The sequence below is a fragment of the Rhinoderma darwinii genome, chromosome 4 (genome assembly GCF_050947455.1).
Source record: "Rhinoderma darwinii isolate aRhiDar2 chromosome 4, aRhiDar2.hap1, whole genome shotgun sequence".
In the NCBI taxonomy this organism is placed as follows: domain Eukaryota; kingdom Metazoa; phylum Chordata; class Amphibia; order Anura; family Rhinodermatidae; genus Rhinoderma; species Rhinoderma darwinii.
In genome coordinates, this window is record NC_134690.1 from 266,065,772 (window position 1) to 266,088,261 (window position 22,490).

At 39.9% G+C, this 22,490-nt stretch overlaps 1 protein-coding gene across 4 annotated transcripts in view; it reads left to right on the top strand.

Annotated features, from left to right (window-relative positions):
• LYST (lysosomal trafficking regulator) overlaps window positions 1-22,490 on the top strand; it is a 342,444-nt gene that overhangs the window by 280,666 nt on the left and 39,288 nt on the right. For 3 of the 4 annotated variants that reach the window (XM_075862446.1, XM_075862448.1, XM_075862447.1), the window contains 7 exons: window positions 863-1,003; window positions 2,677-2,894; window positions 5,202-5,429; window positions 15,032-15,221; window positions 15,588-15,724; window positions 19,139-19,237; window positions 20,528-20,667. In XM_075862446.1, the coding sequence (XP_075718561.1) occupies window positions 863-1,003; window positions 2,677-2,894; window positions 5,202-5,429; window positions 15,032-15,221; window positions 15,588-15,724; window positions 19,139-19,237; window positions 20,528-20,667 (1,153 nt within the window). Of the gene's footprint in view, window positions 1-862; window positions 1,004-2,676; window positions 2,895-5,201; window positions 5,430-15,031; window positions 15,222-15,587; window positions 15,725-17,749; window positions 17,804-19,138; window positions 19,238-20,527; window positions 20,668-22,490 lie in introns of those variants that run through there. The other variant, XM_075862449.1, reaches the window with a different exon arrangement.

Below are 22,490 nucleotides of genomic sequence, written 5' to 3' on the forward strand. Positions count from 1 at the left end.
ATATCTATTTTTTCCTCTTTTTTTCTTAACTGTCTTTGTTGTTATGTTGAAAATGTAATAAAAACGAAATAAAAAATAAAATAAAAAGACCACCAGAATAGTTTTTGTCACCTTAGCGCTAAAAAAAAAATGAAATAAAAAGTGATCAAGAAATCTTATGTACCAAAAAATGGTGCCAGTAAAAACTACAGCTCGTCCTGCAAAAATAAGCCCTCACACCGCTCAATCGATGAAAAATTGTGGTAAAACAGAACAAATTATTTTTCTTATTTTCTGTTGTCTAAAACCTGGGTGCATCTTATAGTCCAAAAAATGCGGTAATTTTAGTTTGCTTAATTTGTTTTGCAAAAAGTGACTTAAGCAACAAATAAGTGAATTTTATATCTACATGCACACGTTGGGTAATTTGATGCAAAATATCTGCATCAAAACCACAGGTAAACACAGGTAATTCCGCCGGTAAAACCTGCACTTAATAATGATACGTTTTTAGGTGAGGGTTTTTACATTTTGGTGCAGATTTTATGCTGCGGATTTTGGTGCGTTTTTTTTTATAAACTTCTCAGATACAATTCTTAGGCGGAAATGCAAGATAAATTTACATGCTGCGAATTTTAAAATATGCACCGCTGGACAATTTAGGTGTGGAAAAATTTTGCAAAGTGTAGATGAGATTACTTGAAATCTCATTTACTTTGCAAATCCGCACGTAATACGCATAGTGTGCATGTGGCCTATTAGTGCAAACTTTTCAGCTTCAAATCCTCTTCAGTTATTTAAATGTATTTATATAATATACTAGTGTTTTTTCATCTTTACAAATGGCTCTTGTTATTTATTTTCTTGTATTGTTTCCTTTTAGATCAAAGCTTTGATATTCCTGACAGAACTTTCCATTCCATGAATACAACGTGGAGATTATCTTCTTATGAATCCATGACTGATGTAAAAGAGTTAATTCCAGAATTTTTTTACTTGCCAGAATTTTTAGTAAACCGAGAAGGTACGGGAAGACTTTTGTGGTCGCATACATATGTTTTATGAGTATTATTCATTACAAGATGGAGCTCTATTCCACTTAAAGGGGTTGTATCCTCAAAACAACCCTGTTTCACTTGTCCTATTCGGGTGTAATATATATCACAGAGAGTGGTCTTTCTCTCAGGACACCCCTGTAAGGGGGGATTCACACGAACGTGTATTCGGTCCGTGCGGGCCGCGTGGTTTTCACGCGCCACGCACAGACCAATACAAGTCTATGGGGCAGTACAGACAGTCCGTGCTTTTTGCGCAGCGTTTGTCAGCTGCGCAAAAAAACGCGACATGTTCAATATCTCCGCGTATTTCGCGCATCACGCACCCATTGAAGTCAATGGGTGCGTGAAAACCACGCAGGTCGCACGGAAGCACTTCCGTGCGAACCGACTGAAACAGCGCACCAGCTGTCAAAAGGATGAATGTAAACCGAAAAGCACCACGTGCTTTTCTGTTTCCAAACATCCAAACGGAGTGTCTTTTTAGATGAGCGAACCCGGACAACCGAACCGAACTTCACCGGGTTCGGCCGAACTCGCTTTGGCCGAAGCCGGCAAAAAAATTTCCGGTACACGACGTCAGGAGATAGTCACTGTCCAGGGTGCTGAAAGAGTTCAACTGTTTCAGCACCATGGACAGTGACTTCCGATCCCAATATACATGAACCTGTAAAAAAAAAAACGAAGTTCTCACTTACCGATAACTCCCGGCTTCTTCCTCCAGTCTGACCTCCCGGGATGACAATTCAGTCCAAGTGACAGCTCCAGCCAATCACAGGCCAAGCACAGGCTGCAGCGGTCACATGGACTGCCGCGTCATCCAGGGAGGTGGGGCCCGATGTCAAGAGAGGCGCGTCACCAAGGCAACGGCCGGGAGGGAAGTTCTCGGTAAGTACAAACTTTTTCTTTTTTTTTTAACAGGTTGCTGTATATTGTGTTCGGCATTCACTGTCGAGGGTGCTGAAAGAGTTACTGCCGATCAGTTAGCTCTTTCAGCACCTTGGACAGTGACGGGCGTCGACTAGCCTCATCTCTATGATGGCGGCTGCGCGAAAATCACGCAGCCGCGCATCATACACGGATGACACACGCAGCTGTCAAGTGGTTTTTGCGCGCGCAAAACGCTGCGTTGTTTGCGCGCGCAAAAATGCAACGTTCGTCTGAATCTGCCCTAAGAGCCAGAGAGATGAGACTCTTATAAAGAGCAGCTCTTGTTCTGGCAGAATCTGCCCTTCCATGTACTACATGGATGGCCAATCATGAATTTAGCTGCCAGGTAAACGTATGGCTTTGAGGTTATTACCATTGGCGATAATAGCTAATCATTGAGGGATTCTGACTCTAAACCCGCAGTGATCAGCCGATTGCTAGGGGTGTCTTTAATCTGAAATAGGAATGTCCAACCATTAAATGAGTCGTGCGCCTGTGTGAGCAGCACATGATCAGGACAAGTGTTCAGCCTCTGAATGTAAATGTTTCAATTCACCGACTATAATCGTGATTTGAAAACGGAATAATTAAAACAGAAAGTATGTCAGAAAATTACATATTTATTTTTATTAAACAGTGATTAAGCATAATTTACGCGAAAACTGGAAAACCCCTTATTTGTTCTTTATACGTGTGCATTTAAATTACACAGGCTTTGATTTTGGACTACGTCAAAATGGAGAACGAGTAAACCATGTTAATCTTCCACCTTGGGCACGAAATGATCCTCGTCTTTTCATCCTGATTCATCGTCAAGCCCTCGAGTCCGAATATGTGTCTCAAACCATATGTCATTGGATTGATCTGGTATTTGGTTATAAACAGAAAGGACGTGCTGCTGTTCAAGCCATTAATGTGTTCCATCCAGCTGTAAGTATAATTATTTAAATAATCTGCTTGATCAATATTGAGATTTCCTACCCAAAACCTAAAAATGGCCTTATTAGCATGAGCTTAAATAGATCTATACACTGAATGGCCAATCCGACCAAGGGCAACATCTGCATGGAGTCTGTATGTTCTCCCTGTGTTTGTGCGGGTTTCCTCACTCACTCTAAAACATATAGGCTACATGCACTCGTTGCGTAATTTGATGCGGAAAATCTGCACCAAAACTGCAGGTGTACACATGTAATTCTGCATCTAAAACTGCACATAATGGTGCAGGTTTTTTTATGCATTTTTACGTGTGGTATTTACATTTTCATGCGGAAATAGGTGCGTATTTTGTTGCGTTTTTCTTTACAACTAGTCAAATACAATTCGCAAGCGGAAACGCAAGATAAATTGACATGCTGCAGATTTTAAAATACGCACCGCAAGTCAATTTACACGCAGAAAAAATCTGCACCGTGTAGATGAGATTTCTTGAAATCTCATTTACTTGGCTGGTACTGTATTACGCTTCGGATTTTACACATGAAAATCCGTGCGGCAAATCCGCACGTAATATTCAATGTGTGCATTCAGCAATAGAGAGGAAATTTAGATTGTAAGCCCCACTGGGGTCAGTGAGTAATGATAACTTATGTACAGCGCTGTTGGATATGTTGGTTCTATATAAGTAACAAAAATAATAATAATGGCCTCTTTATTAAAAACACCCATCAAGTAGTCCATTTGGGACCACATTTGGCCTTCAAAACCGCAGCAATTCGTCATGTCATAGATTCCACTAGGTGTTGAAATCGTTCTGCAGAAATATTGGCCGATGCGGACAGGATAGCTTCTCGCAGTTGCCACTCAACTATGCTTTTGCCATAGGGTAAACCTCTGCCAGGAAGGGATGAACTTGGTCTGCCATTTAGGTAAGCCCTACTGTTCAAAAGTCTATCCACAGGTATAAGAGGACCCAGCGTGTGGCAAAAAAACATTCCCCGCACCATTACTCCACCTCCACCAGCCTGTACTGTTGACACCTGACAGAAGGGTTCATTGATTCATTCTGCTTGCGCCAAATTCTGACCCTCCCATCAGCGTGGTACCACAAAAATCTGGATTCATCTGCTGTTACCAATATTTGTGTGTTAGTTGGGGCACCAGCGTTGTATTCGGCTGCAATATGCTTGAATTGCTTGTAAGAACAATTTCTGACATCCCCCTCTGACCCCTTTTGTCGGAGTTGTTGACATACCACAGGATCCCCTATTGCTAGATGTTTTTCCTTGATCACACCATTCTCGGTATACTCTTGATACCATTGTACGAGAAAACCCCTGAAGGTTGGCAGTTTTACAAATCCTGGCCCCAGCTATTCTAGCACGAATTACCATGCCTCACTCAGATCGATCGAATTCACCATTCTAATGTGGATTCACACTGAAATTGATCTGTGGAAAACTTGCTGACTTGATTTTTTTCCTGCACGTGCCTAATTTCCATACAGGGAAGCTCCAAGCGTGAAAGGACAAGTGTCTCCAATAAAAAGGCCATTCAGTGTATATGAAAATTCAGAGGTTAGAGTGTTAGCTAAAATTCCTTATTATTTGAATACATACCGAGATATTGGCTTTTTTCTATTTAATTGCAGTTGTCTTTTTGCGTACAGAATCAACCAGATTCACTGCCATATTATTTGAGTCTCTCACTTTGTCAGCATGTTCTTTTACTAACAAAGTGACAGTGGGTTGTTAAAAATGACAACACACATAGTAGTACATTATGGTTGCAGCTGCAGGAGGTTAGAAAATGGCAAAAGTTCTCGAAAAAAAAAATAAACAAACATTACCCGGAAAAAACCTGGAAAAATGTGCAACCACTTCCCCTTTCACTGGGTGGCACGTTTCCCTGTGTATCCAGTGTTTTGCTCCCCTTCTCCATACCAGTTCTCATAATATATTCTCTTTTGCAGGACTTATACTTGTATATAGTAAATTAAAGTATTGTCATTTTATCTGTAAAAATATAACGTTGTATTAAAACTAATATCTAGTACCACATGGACTATTGGACCAGAAAACCAGACCACCAAAACATCAGTATCACATGGTATCTACACATGCGGGTAAAGGCGAGTGGAACCAGCGGTGGTCACGGCAGTCAGGCCCCCATCGATGGCATATGCCATTAGGCATCTATGTTTGTGCCGAGACCACTCCTGTGATAATATGTTAGAGAGGAGTTATAATGGATTATGGATTTCTTGTCCTAAAAATAATGCTTTGTTTTTTCCTCCAGACTTATTTTGGAATGGATGTTTCAGCAGTTGAAGATCCCGTCCAGAGGCGGGCTCTAGAAACGATGATAAAAACATATGGGCAAACTCCACGCCAACTCTTCCACTCAGCCCATATGAGTCGCTCAGGATCAAAGCTAATGGAAGGAGAACTCCCTGCAGCTATGGGATTGCTAGTACAATTTGCATTCCGCGAAAACAGAGAAAACACCAAAGAACCTACGTATCCTGTATGTAAAAAAGCTATTTCTATTCATTTGAATGGTTATAAATGTAAAACGGTCATATAGAGGGCCTCATAGCAAGTTAGAATGCCACACTTCTTCCAAAAAACAGTTGCTTTAACTATTCAATTTGTATTTGTGGCACGATGACACATAATGGATGATAAGAAGCACAAAATTCTAGATGGGAGAAAAAAAAAATTCCATGATGCGTATATGGTAATGTCAGTTATAGAGCCCAATTAATACTAATGTACATAGTGCATACATACAAGCTACAGCAGGCAGCAAATATGAACTGTATTTTATGTATGACAATCTGATTTCTTAAAGGCTATGTAAACCACTGTAGCCTTTTTTTATTTTTTTTACTTTTATGTATGTCTAGTGTTTTTAAACATTATTCTTATAGACCTTTATTAAAAATGTTATCTAGTTTTAGTGCTGCAGCTACTGTGTATCCACTATACATAGAACCTGCATAACGCCGCTGTAAGCTAAATAAGTTAGTGAGCTGGACTGACGGCTTGGCTAACAGTGGCTTCCGTGTGCCTCTGATACACAAAATTATAACCCTAATACCAATCAAATCTAAGTTTATCAACTTAGATTTGATCGTATTAGGATTAGAGTGTTTGTCAGAGGCACACATGGGTCGCTGATCCGTCAGTCCAGCTCACTGACTACTTCGGCTTACAGTGGCGTCATGCAGCTTCTATGTATAGTAAATACGTTTCTCCATTGTTGCATTCCAAGAGCTATAACTTTTTTATTTTTGCGTCGACATAGCTGTATAAGGTCTTGTTTTTTGCGGGACAAGTTGTATTTTTTAATAGCACCATTTTGGGGTACATATAATTTATTTAACTTTTATAAACTTTTTTGGGAGGTGGGGTAATGGAAAAAAGCCCATAAATTTCGGCACGTTTTTTTGCGTCTTCGATTTACGCCATTTACTGGGTGGTATAAATAACATAACTTTATTCGGTGGGTAATTACGATTGTGGCGATACCAAATTTATATAGATTTTGTATGTTTACTACTTTTACACAGTAAAAAAAATATTTGTTTTTGTGTCGCCATGTTTTAAGAGCCATAATGGTTTTATTTTTACGCCGATGCAGTTGTATGAGTGCTTGTTTTTTGCGGGACGACTTCTAGTTTTTATTGTTACCATTTTGGAGTATATGCGACTTTTTTATCACTTTTTATCACATTTTTTTGAAGGCAGGATGAACAGAAAACCGCAATTCTGGCATTGTTTTTATTTTATTTTTTTACGGCGTTCACCATGCAGGTTAAATAACGTTATCACTTTGTAGGTGGGGTCGTTACGGACGCGGCGATACCAAATATGTGTAATGTTTTAATTATTTTTTTTGTTTATTCATATTAAAGTATTACATAAGGGAAAAAGTGGGTTTTTAATTATTTTTTTTTTGGGGGATTTTTATTTATTTATTAACTTTTATTAAACTTTTTTATAACTTTATTTTTGGTCCCACTAGAGGACTTCACTATGCGATGAGCTGATCGCTTTTATAATATACTGCAATACTTGTGTATTGCAGCGCATTATTGCCTGTCAGCGTAAAACTGACAGGCACCTGCTAGGTCATGCCTCAGGCATGGCTTAGCAGGCATCCACCACAGGCAGACCTTGGGGTCTTTGTTAGGTTGCAATTGCAGGGTGCCGATGGGATGAGAGAGGGAGCGCTCTCCAATACCACTTGGATGCGGTGCTTGCTATTTAGCGCCGCATCTAAGGGGTTAAACGGGTGAGATCGATGTTGAAATCGATCCCACCCATTCGTGCAGGTGTCCGGCTGTCTTCAGACAACCCGACACCCGCTCTAGCCGGCACTGGACACACACGCCTAGCTTCTGTCAGAGCGTCGTGAAAAGGCGGAGCTCTGGCAGAAGTACCCTTAACGGCCGCCGTGAAAAGGGCGTATTGGCGGTCGTTAAGGGGTTAAAAGAAAATATGAAGATAATTTAACAGGTGATCTTACCACCGTTTCTTCTATAACAAAGCTCGAAATTCTCTGCCTCCAAGTCACACACTCAAAGGGGGAGTTTATTCAGACTGGTGGGTTTTTTTTCGTGCAGTTTTTGCATTTTGATGTGCTTTTGAGGGCGTTTTCATGCTGCAGGTTTTGGTGCGATTTTCCACAGCACTAGGCAGATAAAATTAGTAAGCGAAACGCAAGATAAATTGACATGCAGCAGATTCTAAAAACGCACCGCAGGTCAACTTCCGTCCCGAAAAATACCGCAGCGTGTACATGACATTTCCTGGAATCTCATTGACTTTGCTTCTACTGTATTATGTTTAAGATTTGACGCACGCAAATTTGTGCAGCAAAACCGCATGTAATAGGCATCGTGTGCATTGAGCCTTAAACTGCAAACTTAATGTCACATGTATGTGATAAAATAGAAAAATGTTATAAAACAATAAAACAAAACTAAAAAATATGTATATGATATATCCTACATATTAAATCTCATCCAAAACATGAAAACATTAAAACTCCAAGTATAAATGTGTATGTATACAGATAAACGGACAGTCCAACTGAGAAACAGGCACTATTTTGATTTGCGGAATTTCCTATTTGTTAAATATTATTCCCATCCCAGTTATTCTCGTGCTCACTATTCCATGAGGAAAATAATTTACATATAATTCTTTCAGATCAATTTTAACGCCATGGTTTATGTCATATGTTCACGTGATCAAAACTAACCAATAGAAATTTTACTACGGGCTCATTCATAAAACTAACAAGTGGGATTACTAATGTGAGTCAGATGTAGTTACTTACTATTAATGGGAGGCACATGGAGTTAAATTTATAACCTAATGTGTCTCACATTATAATGGTAAGTAACCCCATGTACCTCACATTAGTAACCCCAATGTGACTCACATGATAATGGTAAGTAACCACATGTACCTTACATTAGTAACCCCAATGTGCCTCACATGATAATGGTAAGTAACCACATGTACCTTACATTAGTAACCCCAATGTGCCTCACATGATAATGGTAAGTAACCACATGTACCTCACATTAGTAACCCCAATGTGCCTCACATGATAATGGTAAGTAACCACATGTACCTCACATTAGTAACCCCAATGTGACTCACATGATAATGGTAAGTAACCACATGTACCTTATATTAGTAACCCCAATGTGCCTCACATTATAATAGTAAGTAACCACATGTACCTTACATTAGTAACCCCAATGTGCCTCACATTATAATAGTAAGTAACCACATGTACCTTACATTAGTAACCCCAATGTGCCTCACATTATAATAGTAAGTAACCACATGTACCTTACATTAGTAACCCCAATGTGACTCACATGATAATGGTAAGTAACCACATGTACCTCACATTAGTAACCCCAATGTGCCTCACATTATAATAGTAAGTAACCACATGTACGTCACATTAGTAACCCCAATGTGCCTCACATTATAATAGTAAGTAACCACATGTACCTTACATTAGTAACCCCAATGTGACTCACATGATAATGGTAAGTAACCACATGTACCTTACATTAGTAACCCCAATGTGCCTCACATTATAATAGTAAGTAACCACATGTACCTCACATTAGTAACCCCAATGTGCCTCACATTATAATAGTAAGTAACCACATGTACCTTATATTAGTAACCCCAATGTGCCTCACATTATAATAGTAAGTAACCACATGTACCTTACATTAGTAACCCCAATGTGCCTCACATTATAATAGTAAGTAACCACATGTACCTTACATTAGTAACCCCAATGTGCCTCACATTATAATAGTAAGTAACCACATGTACCTTACATTAGTAACCCCAATGTGCCTCACATTATAATAGTAAGTAACCACATGTACCTTATATTAGTAACCCCAATGTGCCTCACATTATAATAGTAAGTAACCACATGTACCTTACATTAGAAACCCCAATGTGCCTCACATTATAATAGTAAGTAACCACATGTACCTTATATTAGTAACCCCAATGTGCCTCACATTATAATAGTAAGTAACCACATGTACCTCACATTAGTAACCCCAATGTGCCTCACATTATAATAGTAAGTAACCACATGTACCTCACATTAGTAACCCCAATGTGCCTCACATTATAATAGTAAGTAACCACATGTACCTTATATTAGTAACCCCAATGTGCCTCACATTATAATAGTAAGTAACCACATGTACCTTACATTAGTAACCCCAATGTGACTCACATTATAATAGTAAGTAACCACATGTACCTTACATTAGTAACCCCAATGTGCCTAACATTATAATAGTAAGTAACCACATGTACCTCACATTAGTATCCCCAATGTGCCTCACATTATAATAGTAAGTAACCACATGTACCTTACGTTAGTAACCCCAATGTGACTCACATTATAATAGTAAGTAACCACATGTACCTTACATTAGTAACCCCAATGTGCCTCACATTATAATAGTAAGTAACCACATGTACCTTACATTAGTAACCCCAATGTGCCTCACATTATAATAGTAAGTAACCCCATGTACCTTACATTAGTAACCCCAATGTGCCTCACATTATAATAGTAAGTAACCACATGTACCTTACATTAGTAACCCCAATGTGCCTCACATTATAATAGTAAGTAACCACATGTACCTTACATTAGTAACCCCAATGTGCCTCACATTATAATAGTAAGTAACCACGTGTACCTTACATTATAATAGTAAGTAACCCCATGTACCTTACATTAGTAACCCCAATGTGCCTCACATTATAATAGTAAGTAACCACATGTACCTCACATTAGTAACCCCAATGTGCCTCACATTATCATAGTAAGTAACCACATGTACCTTACATTAGTAACCCCAATGTGACTCACATTATCATAGTAAGTAACCCCATGTACCTCACATTATAATAGTAAGTAACCACATGTACCTTACATTAGTAACCCCAATGTGCTCACATTATAATAATAAGTAACCACATGTACCTTACATTAGTAACCCCAATGTGCCTCACATTATAATAGTAAGTAACCACATGTACCTTACATTAGTAACCCCAATGTGCCTCACATTATCATAGTAAGTAACCCCATGTACCTCACATTATAATAGTAAGTAACCACATGTACCTTACATTAGTAACCCCAATGTGCCTCACATTATAATAGTAAGTAACCACATGTACCTTACATTAGTAACCCCAATGTGCCTCACATTATCATAGTAAGTAACCCCATGTACCTCACATTATAATAGTAAGTAACCACATGTACCTTACATTAGTAACCCCAATGTGCCTCACATTATAATAGTAAGTAACCACATGTACCTTACATTAGTAACCCCATGTACCTCACATTATAATAGTAAGTAACCACATGTACCTTACATTAGTAACCCCAATGTGCCTCACATTATAATAGTAAGTAACCACATGTACCTTACATTAGTAACCCCAATGTGCCTCACATTATAATAGTAAGTAACCACATGTACCTCACATTAGTAACCCCAATGTGCCTCACATTATAATAGTAAGTAACCACATGTACCTTACATTAGTAACCCCAATGTGACTCACATTATAATAGTAAGTAACCACATGTACCTCACATTATAATAGTAAGTAACCACATGTACCTTACATTAGTAACCCCAATGTGCCTCACATTATAATAGTAAGTAACCACATGTACCTTACATTAGTAACCCCAATGTGCCTCACATTATAATAGTAAGTAACCACATGTACCTTACATTAGTAACCCCAATGTGACTCACATTATAATAGTAAGTAACCACATGTACCTCACATTAGTAACCCCAATGTGCCTCACATGATAATGGTAAGTAACCACATGTACCTTACATTAGTAACCCCAATGTGCCTCACATTATAATAGTAAGTAACCACATGTACCTTACATTAGTAACCCCAATGTGCCTCACATTATAATAGTAAGTAACCACATGTACCTTACATTAGTATCCCCAATGTGCCTCACATTATAATAGTAAGTAACCACATGTACCTTACGTTAGTAACCCCAATGTGCCTCACATTATAATAGTAAGTAACAACATGTACCTTACATTAGTAACCCCAATGTGCCTCACATGATAATGGTAAGTAACCACATGTACCTTACATTAGTAACCCCAATGTGTCTCACATTATAATAGTAAGTAACCACATGTACCTTACATTAGTAACCCCAATGTGCCTCACATTATAATAGTAAGTAACCACATGTACCTTACATTAGTAACCCCAATGTGACTCACATTATAATAGTAAGTAACCACATGTACCTCACATTATAATAGTAAGTAACCACATGTACCTTACATTAGTAACCCCAATGTGCCTCACATTATAATAGTAAGTAACCACATGTACCTTACATTAGTAACCCCAATGTGCCTCACATGATAATGGTAAGTAACCACATGTACCTTACATTAGTAACCCCAATGTGCCTTACATTATAATAGTAAGTAACCACATGTACCTTACATTAGTAACCCCAATGTGCCTCACATTATAATAGTAAGTAACCACATGTACCTTACATTAGTAACCCCAATGTGCCTCACATGATAATGGTAAGTAACCACATGTACCTTACATTAGTAACCCCAATGTGTCTCACATTATAATAGTAAGTAACCACATGTACCTTACATTAGTAACCCCAATGTGCCTCACATTATAATAGTAAGTAACCACATGTACCTTACATTAGTAACCCCAATGTGACTCACATTATAATAGTAAGTAACCACATGTACCTCACATTATAATAGTAAGTAACCACATGTACCTTACATTAGTAACCCCAATGTGCCTCACATTATAATAGTAAGTAACCACATGTACCTTACATTAGTAACCCCAATGTGCCTCACATGATAATGGTAAGTAACCACATGTACCTTACATTAGTAACCCCAATGTGCCTCACATTATAATAGTAAGTAACCACATGTACCTTACATTAGTAACCCCAATGTGCCTCACATTATAATAGTAAGTAACCACATGTACCTTACATTAGAAACCCCAATGTGACTCACATTATAATAGTAAGTAACCACATGTACCTCACATTAGTAACCCCAATGTGCCTCACATGATAATGGTAAGTAACCACATGTACCTTACATTAGTAACCCCAATGTGCCTCACATGATAATAGTAAGTAACCACATGTACGTCACATTAGTAACCCCAATGTGCCTCACATTATAATAGTAAGTAACCACATGTACCTTACATTAGTAACCCCAATGTGCCTCACATTATAATAGTAAGTAACCACATGTACCTTACATTAGTAACCCCAATGTGCCTCACATTATAATAGTAAGTAACCACATGTACCTTACATTAGTAACCCCAATGTGCCTCACATTATAATAGTAAGTAACCACATGTACCTTACATTAGTAACCCCAATGTGACTCACATTATAATCGTAAGTAACCACATGTACCTCACATTAGTAACCCCAATGTGCCTCACATGATAATGGTAAGTAACCACATGTACCTTACATTAGTAACCCCAATGTGCCTCACATTATAATAGTAAGTAACCACATGTACCTTACATTAGTAACCCCAATGTGCCTCACATTATAATAGTAAGTAACCACATGTACCTTACATTAGTATCCCCAATGTGCCTCACATTATAATAGTAAGTAACCACATGTACCTTACATTAGTAACCCCAATGTGCCTCACATTATAATAGTAAGTAACCACATGTACCTTACATTAGTAACCCCAATGTGACTCACATTATAATCGTAAGTAACCACATGTACCTCACATTAGTAACCCCAATGTGCCTCACATGATAATGGTAAGTAACCACATGTACCTTACATTAGTAACCCCAATGTGCCTCACATTATAATAGTAAGTAACCACATGTACCTTACATTAGTAACCCCAATGTGCCTCACATTATAATAGTAAGTAACCACATGTACCTTACATTAGTATCCCCAATGTGCCTCACATTATAATAGTAAGTAACCACATGTACCTTACATTAGTAACCCCAATGTGACTCACATTATAATAGTAAGTAACCACATGTACCTTACATTAGTAACCCCAATGTGACTCACATTATAATAGTAAGTAACCACATGTACCTTACATTAGTAACCCCAATGTGCCTCACATTATAATAGTAAGTAACCACATGTACCTTACATTAGTAACCCCAATGTGACTCACATGATAATGGTAAGTAACCACATGTACCTTACATTAGTAACATGGGTCACTAAATTAATAACCCCTTTTTGCCTCACATTATCATAGTAAGTAACCCCATGTAACCTCACATTAGTTACCTATGAGCCTAATGTGAAGTGCATGGGGATTATGTAAAGTTATAAAGTGAAGTGGGAATTCTGTTATGTGAGGCACAATGGGTCACTAAAGGAATAACTTCCTGTAACTCACATTGGGAATCCCATTTTTATTTATTTTGTTACATTTAAATTTGCAGTACAGTTCATGCAGCGACACATATGGCAACATACAAGATTGGAACGCACCACTTACACCGGTAGGCGGTCCTTGCCTGCTACAGCGGCGTTCCGGCCATGCCTGTGCCCCTCTCTGGTTCTACCTCCTCCCTGACCTGTCAATTGTTTCATAGTAGAGGAGGAACGCCTCTCCTGTTCTGCTGCAGCACCTAATTTTACAGAGGAGAAACGTTCCTCTTTCACTAGTTAATCAAATAAATATACCACACACTCTCACAACGGTCGGAGCAGGCTAAGCAGAGGAGTTGTCCACAAGCTCCCTTTAAATTCACATAAAAGATATTAAAATATACTTAGCCACTATGACAACCAAATGAGTCCAGAAATGACACAAGTCTGACGTTCCAAGAGTGTAACTCCCACTCTTTTATCCATCTTGAGCAAAAGTAAACATGCAGTGTGTAGTCTTGTGAGATATCAAGCGGCTGGACTTTGTAGTTCACCATCTCGATCTCCTCATGAAAAACCTGATTTGAGGGAACTGACAATAGAATGGCACCGCCAACGCAGTTCTTCCTTCACTAGTCTGCCACGAACTAGACATCGAAAGCTGCTGTGGCCGCACAGCTCAAAGTTAATAATGCTTCCCTCCTGGTCTGATCAGCAGGGGTTCGGCATATGTGGTCAAGATTTGGAACGCGGTCAGCCTGTTGAGTGCTTCTGGTGTATAGGGCTACAGAGTGCCTGCCTCCCTTTTATTTTTATTTACATTAACATTTTTTATTTATTTTGACTTTTGTTATATATACATAAGTATATATTTATTTATTTCCTTTACGCCATCTCTTTTTGTCTGGTACACAATTGAATGGAAAAACATAAAATAAAAAAATGTGCACTTTTTGGTACTTGAAAGCAGGAAGCAGAATTTTTTCCAGCCTAACAATATTTTATGGCAGAAACGCATGATTGTCCTTTTTGATGTCCAATATAACATACTGCATTAAACAATGTACTAATGGCTCAATTGGTTTCAATAATAGAGTCCACTACCCTGGATACGAGGATTGAAATGGGGGGAATATGTTGGCTCCCCAAGTGCCCCAGATCCCACTGTGTGCTTCAGCCAGCCTCATGGAGAGAAATTTGGATCTTTACAGGCTCTGCCCACTAGGGCTATATGTGGATTATCAAGAAAATTCTGTTTAATGATGAGTTACAGCAAGGAACAAGGTAATTGTGTTTAGTTTATACATGAGCTATATTTAAGCGATGTTAATAATTGCTAAAGATAATGTTGCTGAGAAGAAATTCCTTAGGCCCCTTAGACACCACCTTTCTGTACAGTTTTTGTAAACTTTTAGAATATAAAGAAAAGTTTTGCTGCGGGAGGGCACTCCCTCTAGTGATGTATGGTACTGTCCGTCAACACGTTAAATGGCTACAATGTAGGTTTTTCCAAAAAGCGTTGGACTGAAAACATAGTATGAAAGGCACCTTTGTTTATATTACATTTATCTACTTTTTTTTTTTACTCCTGATATAACAAGTAAACCTGGTCCAACATGATAAAGTACAAATGTTTTTGTTTTCATTTAGGTGTTCGAAGCATGCACAGCACCGATATTCAATGGTCTGCGATACTAAGCTGGGGATATCCTGATAACATTCTCAGACTGAAAAGCAAACAGAGTGAGCCTCCCGTCAATTTCATTCAATGTTCTGAACTACATCAGGTAAAATGTTTACTTTTAAAGGAAAACTCTGCTCTCCAATGACATTTCTTAATATAACGTTTACAACTTTGTTAATATACTTTGTGTTACAGTTTTTACTACATTATGTTTTGGTGGCTGTTCAAACAGAAAAGTACTTTGAACTGTAGTTAGAATTATTCTGTTAGGTCACATGTTTCACAGTGAAATGGAAATCAATGTCTGTCCTCCAAATTAAACTAGCAAACTAGGATTGCGTGGCAGGCGGCTGCTTTAACCCCTTAACGACCGCCAGTACACCTTTTCACGGTGGCCGTTAAGGGTACTTATGCCAGAACGCCGCCTTTTCACAGTGCTCTAACATAAGCCCGGCGCGGGTGTCATGTGCTGGCTAAAGCAGGCGGTCTAAAGACAGCCGAACACCTGCACTAACGGGTGGGATCGATTTCAACATCGATTTCACCTATTTAACCCCTTGGATGCGGCGCTCAATAGCGAGTGCCGCATCCAAGTGGTTTTGGGGGGGAGGTAGCTCCCTCTCTCACCCCATTGGCACACTGAAATTGTAATTGCAGGGTTCCAATGGCTTCTATGGCAGCCGGGGGCCTAACAAAGGCCCCCAGGTCTGTCTGTAGTGGATGCCTGCTAAGCCATGACCTAGCAGGTGCCTGTCATAACCTAGATGGCCCCTCTGGTTTTTACCAATGTCCCCCCGCAAGGAAATTATTTTGTAAGGTGACAGCTGTTGGTACCGGTGCAGCACCAGAGTCTGATTTGCCAAATTAAAAAAAACAGGAGTTAAAGTTTGAAATACAAGCTAAAAAGTATAATTAGGAGAGGTTGCCACATGCAAAGCAGCAGAGTCAGATAGGCTGGGGATAGTACACAACGAATAGCAGAAAAATAGACATAACCTTTGGAGGATAGAAAAAATCCTGGTATAGATTGCAGACATAGAGGATAGGCTATCAATTTGTGATGTGTGGTGGTCCGACTCTTGGGAACACCCACGCTTAGCAGAATGAGTTGCCACACCATCTTCATTGCAGTAAATGATGCAGCAAGGTCCATCACCACACATCTGCAAGATTAGATACAGTTACATGGATATAGGCCACCAAGGAAAACCCTTTGTCTCTATATTCTCTAAACTATATTGTTCATTGCGATATTACCAGAAAGTACTTATGTTATTTTACTTAAAAGGGAAATCCAGTCCAAACATCTTCTGATATGTCGTGTATGCATGTGAGTACATAACATTGATGACGTTTATGATCTTGTATTCCCCCTTTGCAGTGTCCACTACAGGATGTAAATAAAGTGACAGACACAGCACCTTATACAGTCAATAGCTACATGCCCCCATTTACAGTGATAGCTAGAGGGTTCTCATATTCAACGTTCGCCACAGAGCTTCCTATACACAGTTCATTACCGTGTTCCCCCGTCCTCAATAGGGATGAGGACTCCTGGAACACTTGGGGGTATGGGCACTTCTAAACTGAGATATGAATTCCTACCTGTTAGCACTTGCTGGATGCTAGCAATGCAAAATTCTCCACTTTGGTTTCCATTCACAGCTGGTTCTTAATCGCTGTAAAGTATGAACCCTCTATTAGGGACAGCAACTTGTTTTTAATCATACTGTTCTTAACTTCCAGAATAGAAAGAGACGCAGGCCACCACTTTTCTACAAATACGGAGTAGGAAGCAAAGAAAAGCTTTTTGCCGTTTTTGTTTTTTAGAAAAGTGTATCCACTTATGTAACAGATATATCTAGACCAGTGGTGGGCGACTGACAGTACTGTGGCATGGCTTCTCTCCCTCCTACCTGCCGAGTGTCCAACCTTCAATAATTCAAAGGAGAGAAGTTCCACAGCACCAATGCTTGAGAAAGGTCCTGTTGGACTGAAACGTTGCATGGGTGATTAAAGGCTGTTATATTTTTGGAAGTGCTGCCTCCGTGTCCATTCTTGTTTGCCCAACCTTCAATAATTGTCCAACCTTCAATAATTGTCTCTTATGTTTTACATAATTAATTAGGCCTTCAGACGGCAGCATCACTAAGTGTGGAGTACGAGGGAGGAGGCTTTACATGTGAGAAGGGGAGGGTGTTGCTAGCCTGAATCTGCATATGGGAGGAACGTGGCTGGCCTGGCGCTATATATTGCATGCATGTTGGCTGTGCTGTATTTTAGGGGCTTCATGCTGCACTGTATAAAGGAAATATATGGCTTCTGTGGCTATGTAGCAGTCTCAAAGAGATGATTAAAGCACCTAGAAAGAAAAATCTTGCATTGGATCTGCAGTTTGCATTTGGCTGTTTGCATATTTCCTATTTGCCATAATGGAGAGTGACAACACTTGTATAACCACCTCTCCATTGCATACAAGGAGGACAAGTGTAAAGGATTTGCCAGACACAGCTTCTGTGTCGACGCCCGTGGGCAATCAGTCTGCACCTGCTCCTATGTCTGTGAGACTGACTCCATCTTCCACCACTCAGGATGGCAGGCTTAGGAGTGGGAGAGCCTATCACAGCCTGGCCAGACGGAGCTAGCTCCCGCCCACTGTCTTTACACCTGCCTTTCCTGTTGCTCCTTTGCCTGTGATTCTTCTATGCTTGTTTCCTGGCTCTGCTGCTGCTGCTTGTACTACTCATCATCTGCTTGTTATTGACCTTGGCTTTCTGACCACTCTCCTGCTCAGCGTTTTGTACCTCGTTCTCTCCTGGTTTGACTCGGCTCGTTCACCACTCTTGTTGCTCACGAAGTCTCCGTGGGCAGCTGCCCCGTTTCCCTAGCTTCTGTGTACCCCTGTCTGTTTTGTCTGTCCTGCACTTACTGAGCGTAGGGACCGTCGCCCAGTTGTACCCCGTCGCTTAGGACGGGTCGTTGCAAGTAGGCAGGGACTGAGTGGCGGGTAGATTAGGGCTCACCTGTCTGTCTCCCTACCCTGTCATTACAACAAGTGACATTGAATGTAATGTGCAGCCCTCGCCGATGATTGACCACTACTGATCTAGACCATTCAATAAGAACAATTTTCAACTTCCAATAGATGTGGGTTCCACCCTTTGACTTCCGTCCTACTTTACGCTGCTGTTGCGAGTTACGAGGTGGCCAGGTTCTCCTGAATCAGCAGAGCACGTTTTGCTACGCTGTTTCCGTAGCTCCCATAGACGTCAATGGAAGTTACGGAAACTGCAGCACAGCAAACTTACGGAAACAGTTTAGCAGCCACTGGTAACCCAGTGACCACAGCCTAGTGACAGCGGGAGAAGGTAGGACTGGGGTCAGACGGTCCTATTCTAAAGATAAGAGGTGGGACCCGCACATCAGACATTAATGACATAGCCTGTGGATGGGAGTGAGATGGGAATAACACTTTAATTTGACTGTAACTAGTATTTGTATTTGTTTCCTTACACAGGTCACAAGTTGTGCTTGGGTGCCAGACAGCTGTCAACTTTACACTGGCAGTAAATGTGGTGTCATCACTGCATACTTGAATCGGTTTACTAACACCACGGTACGTTTATTTTCATTTATTTTGTCTTTTAATCGGTGTGTGCTCATGTAATACAATTTTAAGGAATTGTACATAAATGCAAATGTTTACATTCTCTTTCTGAATATATAGAGGACTAAAACTGTTTTGTGAATACAGCTCCTATACAGGAATCTGTGGTCAGAGCAGGTTCGTGTTATTCTCACAGAGCGTGTTCTAAATTCCCGAGGATCTGTATTACCTCTAATAAGTCATAACCTGCACAGCCCTGTCCGTGTTTGAGAGGGATGAGGAGCGGACACTAGGACACAGGCCATAGCAGGGCTTTAAATCTTTTACTACTGGGGCCTCACCAGCTTAATAAATGAATAGACCCTGGTTGCGTTCTAGGGGCATATGTAGGAATATATTTCTTCTGCGTGAGGCTGCCCCTTTAGGTGTAATAACTCCACTTGTCCTGAGGATTGAATGTTTCAGGTCTACCTCAGGGATTAATAAGGTACACACTTTTACCCTCCACCACCCTCTACATTTATTACGCCAATTGGTTGCTAAGGGCAACGTATGTGTTTGTTCATTGATTCACATACACAATTTTATCGGTTCGTTTGGATGTGGTAAATCCTCTGCTTAATGTGATAATAGCTTTGCATGTTTCTGCCAGTTGCTAATGGCAATCTAAACACAGGCAGTTCAGAAGACATGCTAATATTTGAGTGAAAAACATCGATGCCCTTATTGGTTTGTGTCCTTGTTTGGTTGTATTTTTCTTATGTGGATTTAACTCTGGTTTCATATTTTAATGATTATTAAAAGCTATATTTTAGATTTGACATTTTAAGTATTTAAAGACCGTATTTATATCCCTTTTCAGTGAATTGTTCTCACCAGCTAGAATATGGTGATGCCTTGGCATCATCACTGGTCAAAGTCCATGCCAAAATGACAAATATTGCTGAATTTCTATTAAATTGTGCTCAAGGCACACCGATAAATATCTATAGTTTCTTTTTTTTCCATGACACAGGTGCACTTATGCCTCAATCTCTCAAGATTGGACCTGCCATACACTTTGCAAATAGTCTTGGTTGAAAATATCCTACAGTGTTGTGTTACATTCTGTATGGTCTGATCCTGCACTCCTACTCCCTTCCATCCGTCCCCTACTTCTTGCTGGAGAGCAAGAAGTAGGACTGCAGGTTCAGACTACACAGGGTTTGACACATAGGTCTGTATAGGAGCTGTAGACACAGAACGATATGGAATCCTGCTACTCAAGTATTTTTTTCTGTTTATTATTATTTTATGCAGCCAATGGAAATTGAAGTGGAATCCCAGGTACAACTATATGGTCATTCAGGAGAAATAACCAGCCTGTTCGTTTGTAAACCATACAGTATACTGATAAGTGTCAGCATGGATGGAACTTGCATCATCTGGGATCTAAACAGGTATGTTCTAACAAGTTCTTTTAAAATCACGTGAATTATCCTTCCAGCTGTACTGATATTATAGCCAGCATATGAACTTCATTTGTAGACAAGGTGCTTCTTAGAGAGCACATTATTCCCAACTTTCTTAACCACTTCCCGTCACAGCCATTTTCTGGATTTTTAACTTTTTTTCTTTTTCTGTCGATAAAGCCATATGAGGGCTTGATTTTTGCGGGACGAGATGTAGATTTTCACGGCACCATTTCTTGTACCATATGAACATGGAAAAAAAATATTTGTGGGGTGGAACAGGAAAAAAACTGCTATTCCTCAATCTTTCGTTTTTACGGCTTTCACCGTACCATAAAAATGTTGACTTGTTTCTACTGGTCAATACGATTACAGCGATACCAAATTTATATAGGTTTTTTTTATGTTTTACTACTTTTACAGGCAAGAAACTAATTGTTAAAAATAAAATTTGTGTTTTTTTTCGCCACATTCTGAGAGCCATAACTTCTTTGTTTTTCTGGGTATTGAGAGGTATGAGGGCTTATTTTTTGCGGGGCGAGCTGTCGTTTCTATTGGTACCATTTTGGACTACTTGAGACTTTTTGATCACTTTTTATTAATTTTTTTTTTGGGATATGAAGTGACCTAAAAACAGCAATTCTGCCTTTTTTATTTTTCACGGCGTTCACCGTGCGGGTTAAATAACAGGAGATGAAGAAAGACAGACCTGGAGGCTTTCATTAGGTCCCTGGGCTGTCATGACAAACATCGGCACCCCCGAATCGCGTTGCGGGGGCGAAAAGCTGTCAGCGGGGGCGCCCCCCTCTTTTTAAGGTCTTAGATTCTACGATCATGATTGATCGCATTATCTAAGGGGTTAAATTGCCAGGAACAGCGCAATCGCTGTTCCTGGCTGTTAGTCCCGGGTGTCAGCTGTAATACACAGCTGACGTCCGCTACGTACGGCCTGCTCCAAACATCACCCCCCCACCATGACGCAGTAGTACGTCATGGAGCAGATAGGGGTTAAGTTAGGAAATGTGTCCTACATTTATAAAAATATGACTTATATAATAAAATGAAATTAGCACCTTTCAGCCCACACTGCGTAAATTAACGGGATAAGGGACTGGTCCTAGTGTAGCAGCTCATTAATTTACGTCCCATCGATCCTGTACTGTGACAGGGAACTGAAATAATCAGTTCTCTGTCATAAAAGCCCTAAACACAGTGCTCCTATTGAACGCTGTGTTCCCGAATGCTGATGTTGTTGCTTCTGCATTCGGGCAATTGCTTGGGAACCATATGACGTCAGTATTGATGTCACAGGGATCCCCTGTACAGTTGGGGCTTTGAGGGGTGCATAGAAAATGTGTCCTGTGTCTACTCTGCATGTCTAATTATTCAGACCATTGGTAACAGTAAGATAATGGACTGTTCGCATTAGATCACTGTTATCAGTGATCTACATATGGGGACTTCAGGAAACACATAGTTACGTAGTACGGTCGAAAAAAGACATCCATCAAGTTCAACCAAGGAGAGGAAGGGATGGGAAAAATTATAGAACTTTTGTTTTTACCCCATTGATCCAGAGGAAGGTTTAATCCGACTGGATCAATATTCAAACAAGAATTCTATACAATGACATAGGAGCTAATATTTTTTGTTCTAGAAATTATCGAAGCCTTTTTTAAAGCCATCTACTGTCCCTGCTGCGACCAGCTCCTGTGGTAGACTATTCCATAGAGTCACAGTTCTCACAGTAAAGAAGGCTTGTCGCCTCTGCAGATTGAGCATTTTTTTTCTCCAGAGGGAGGGAGTGCCCC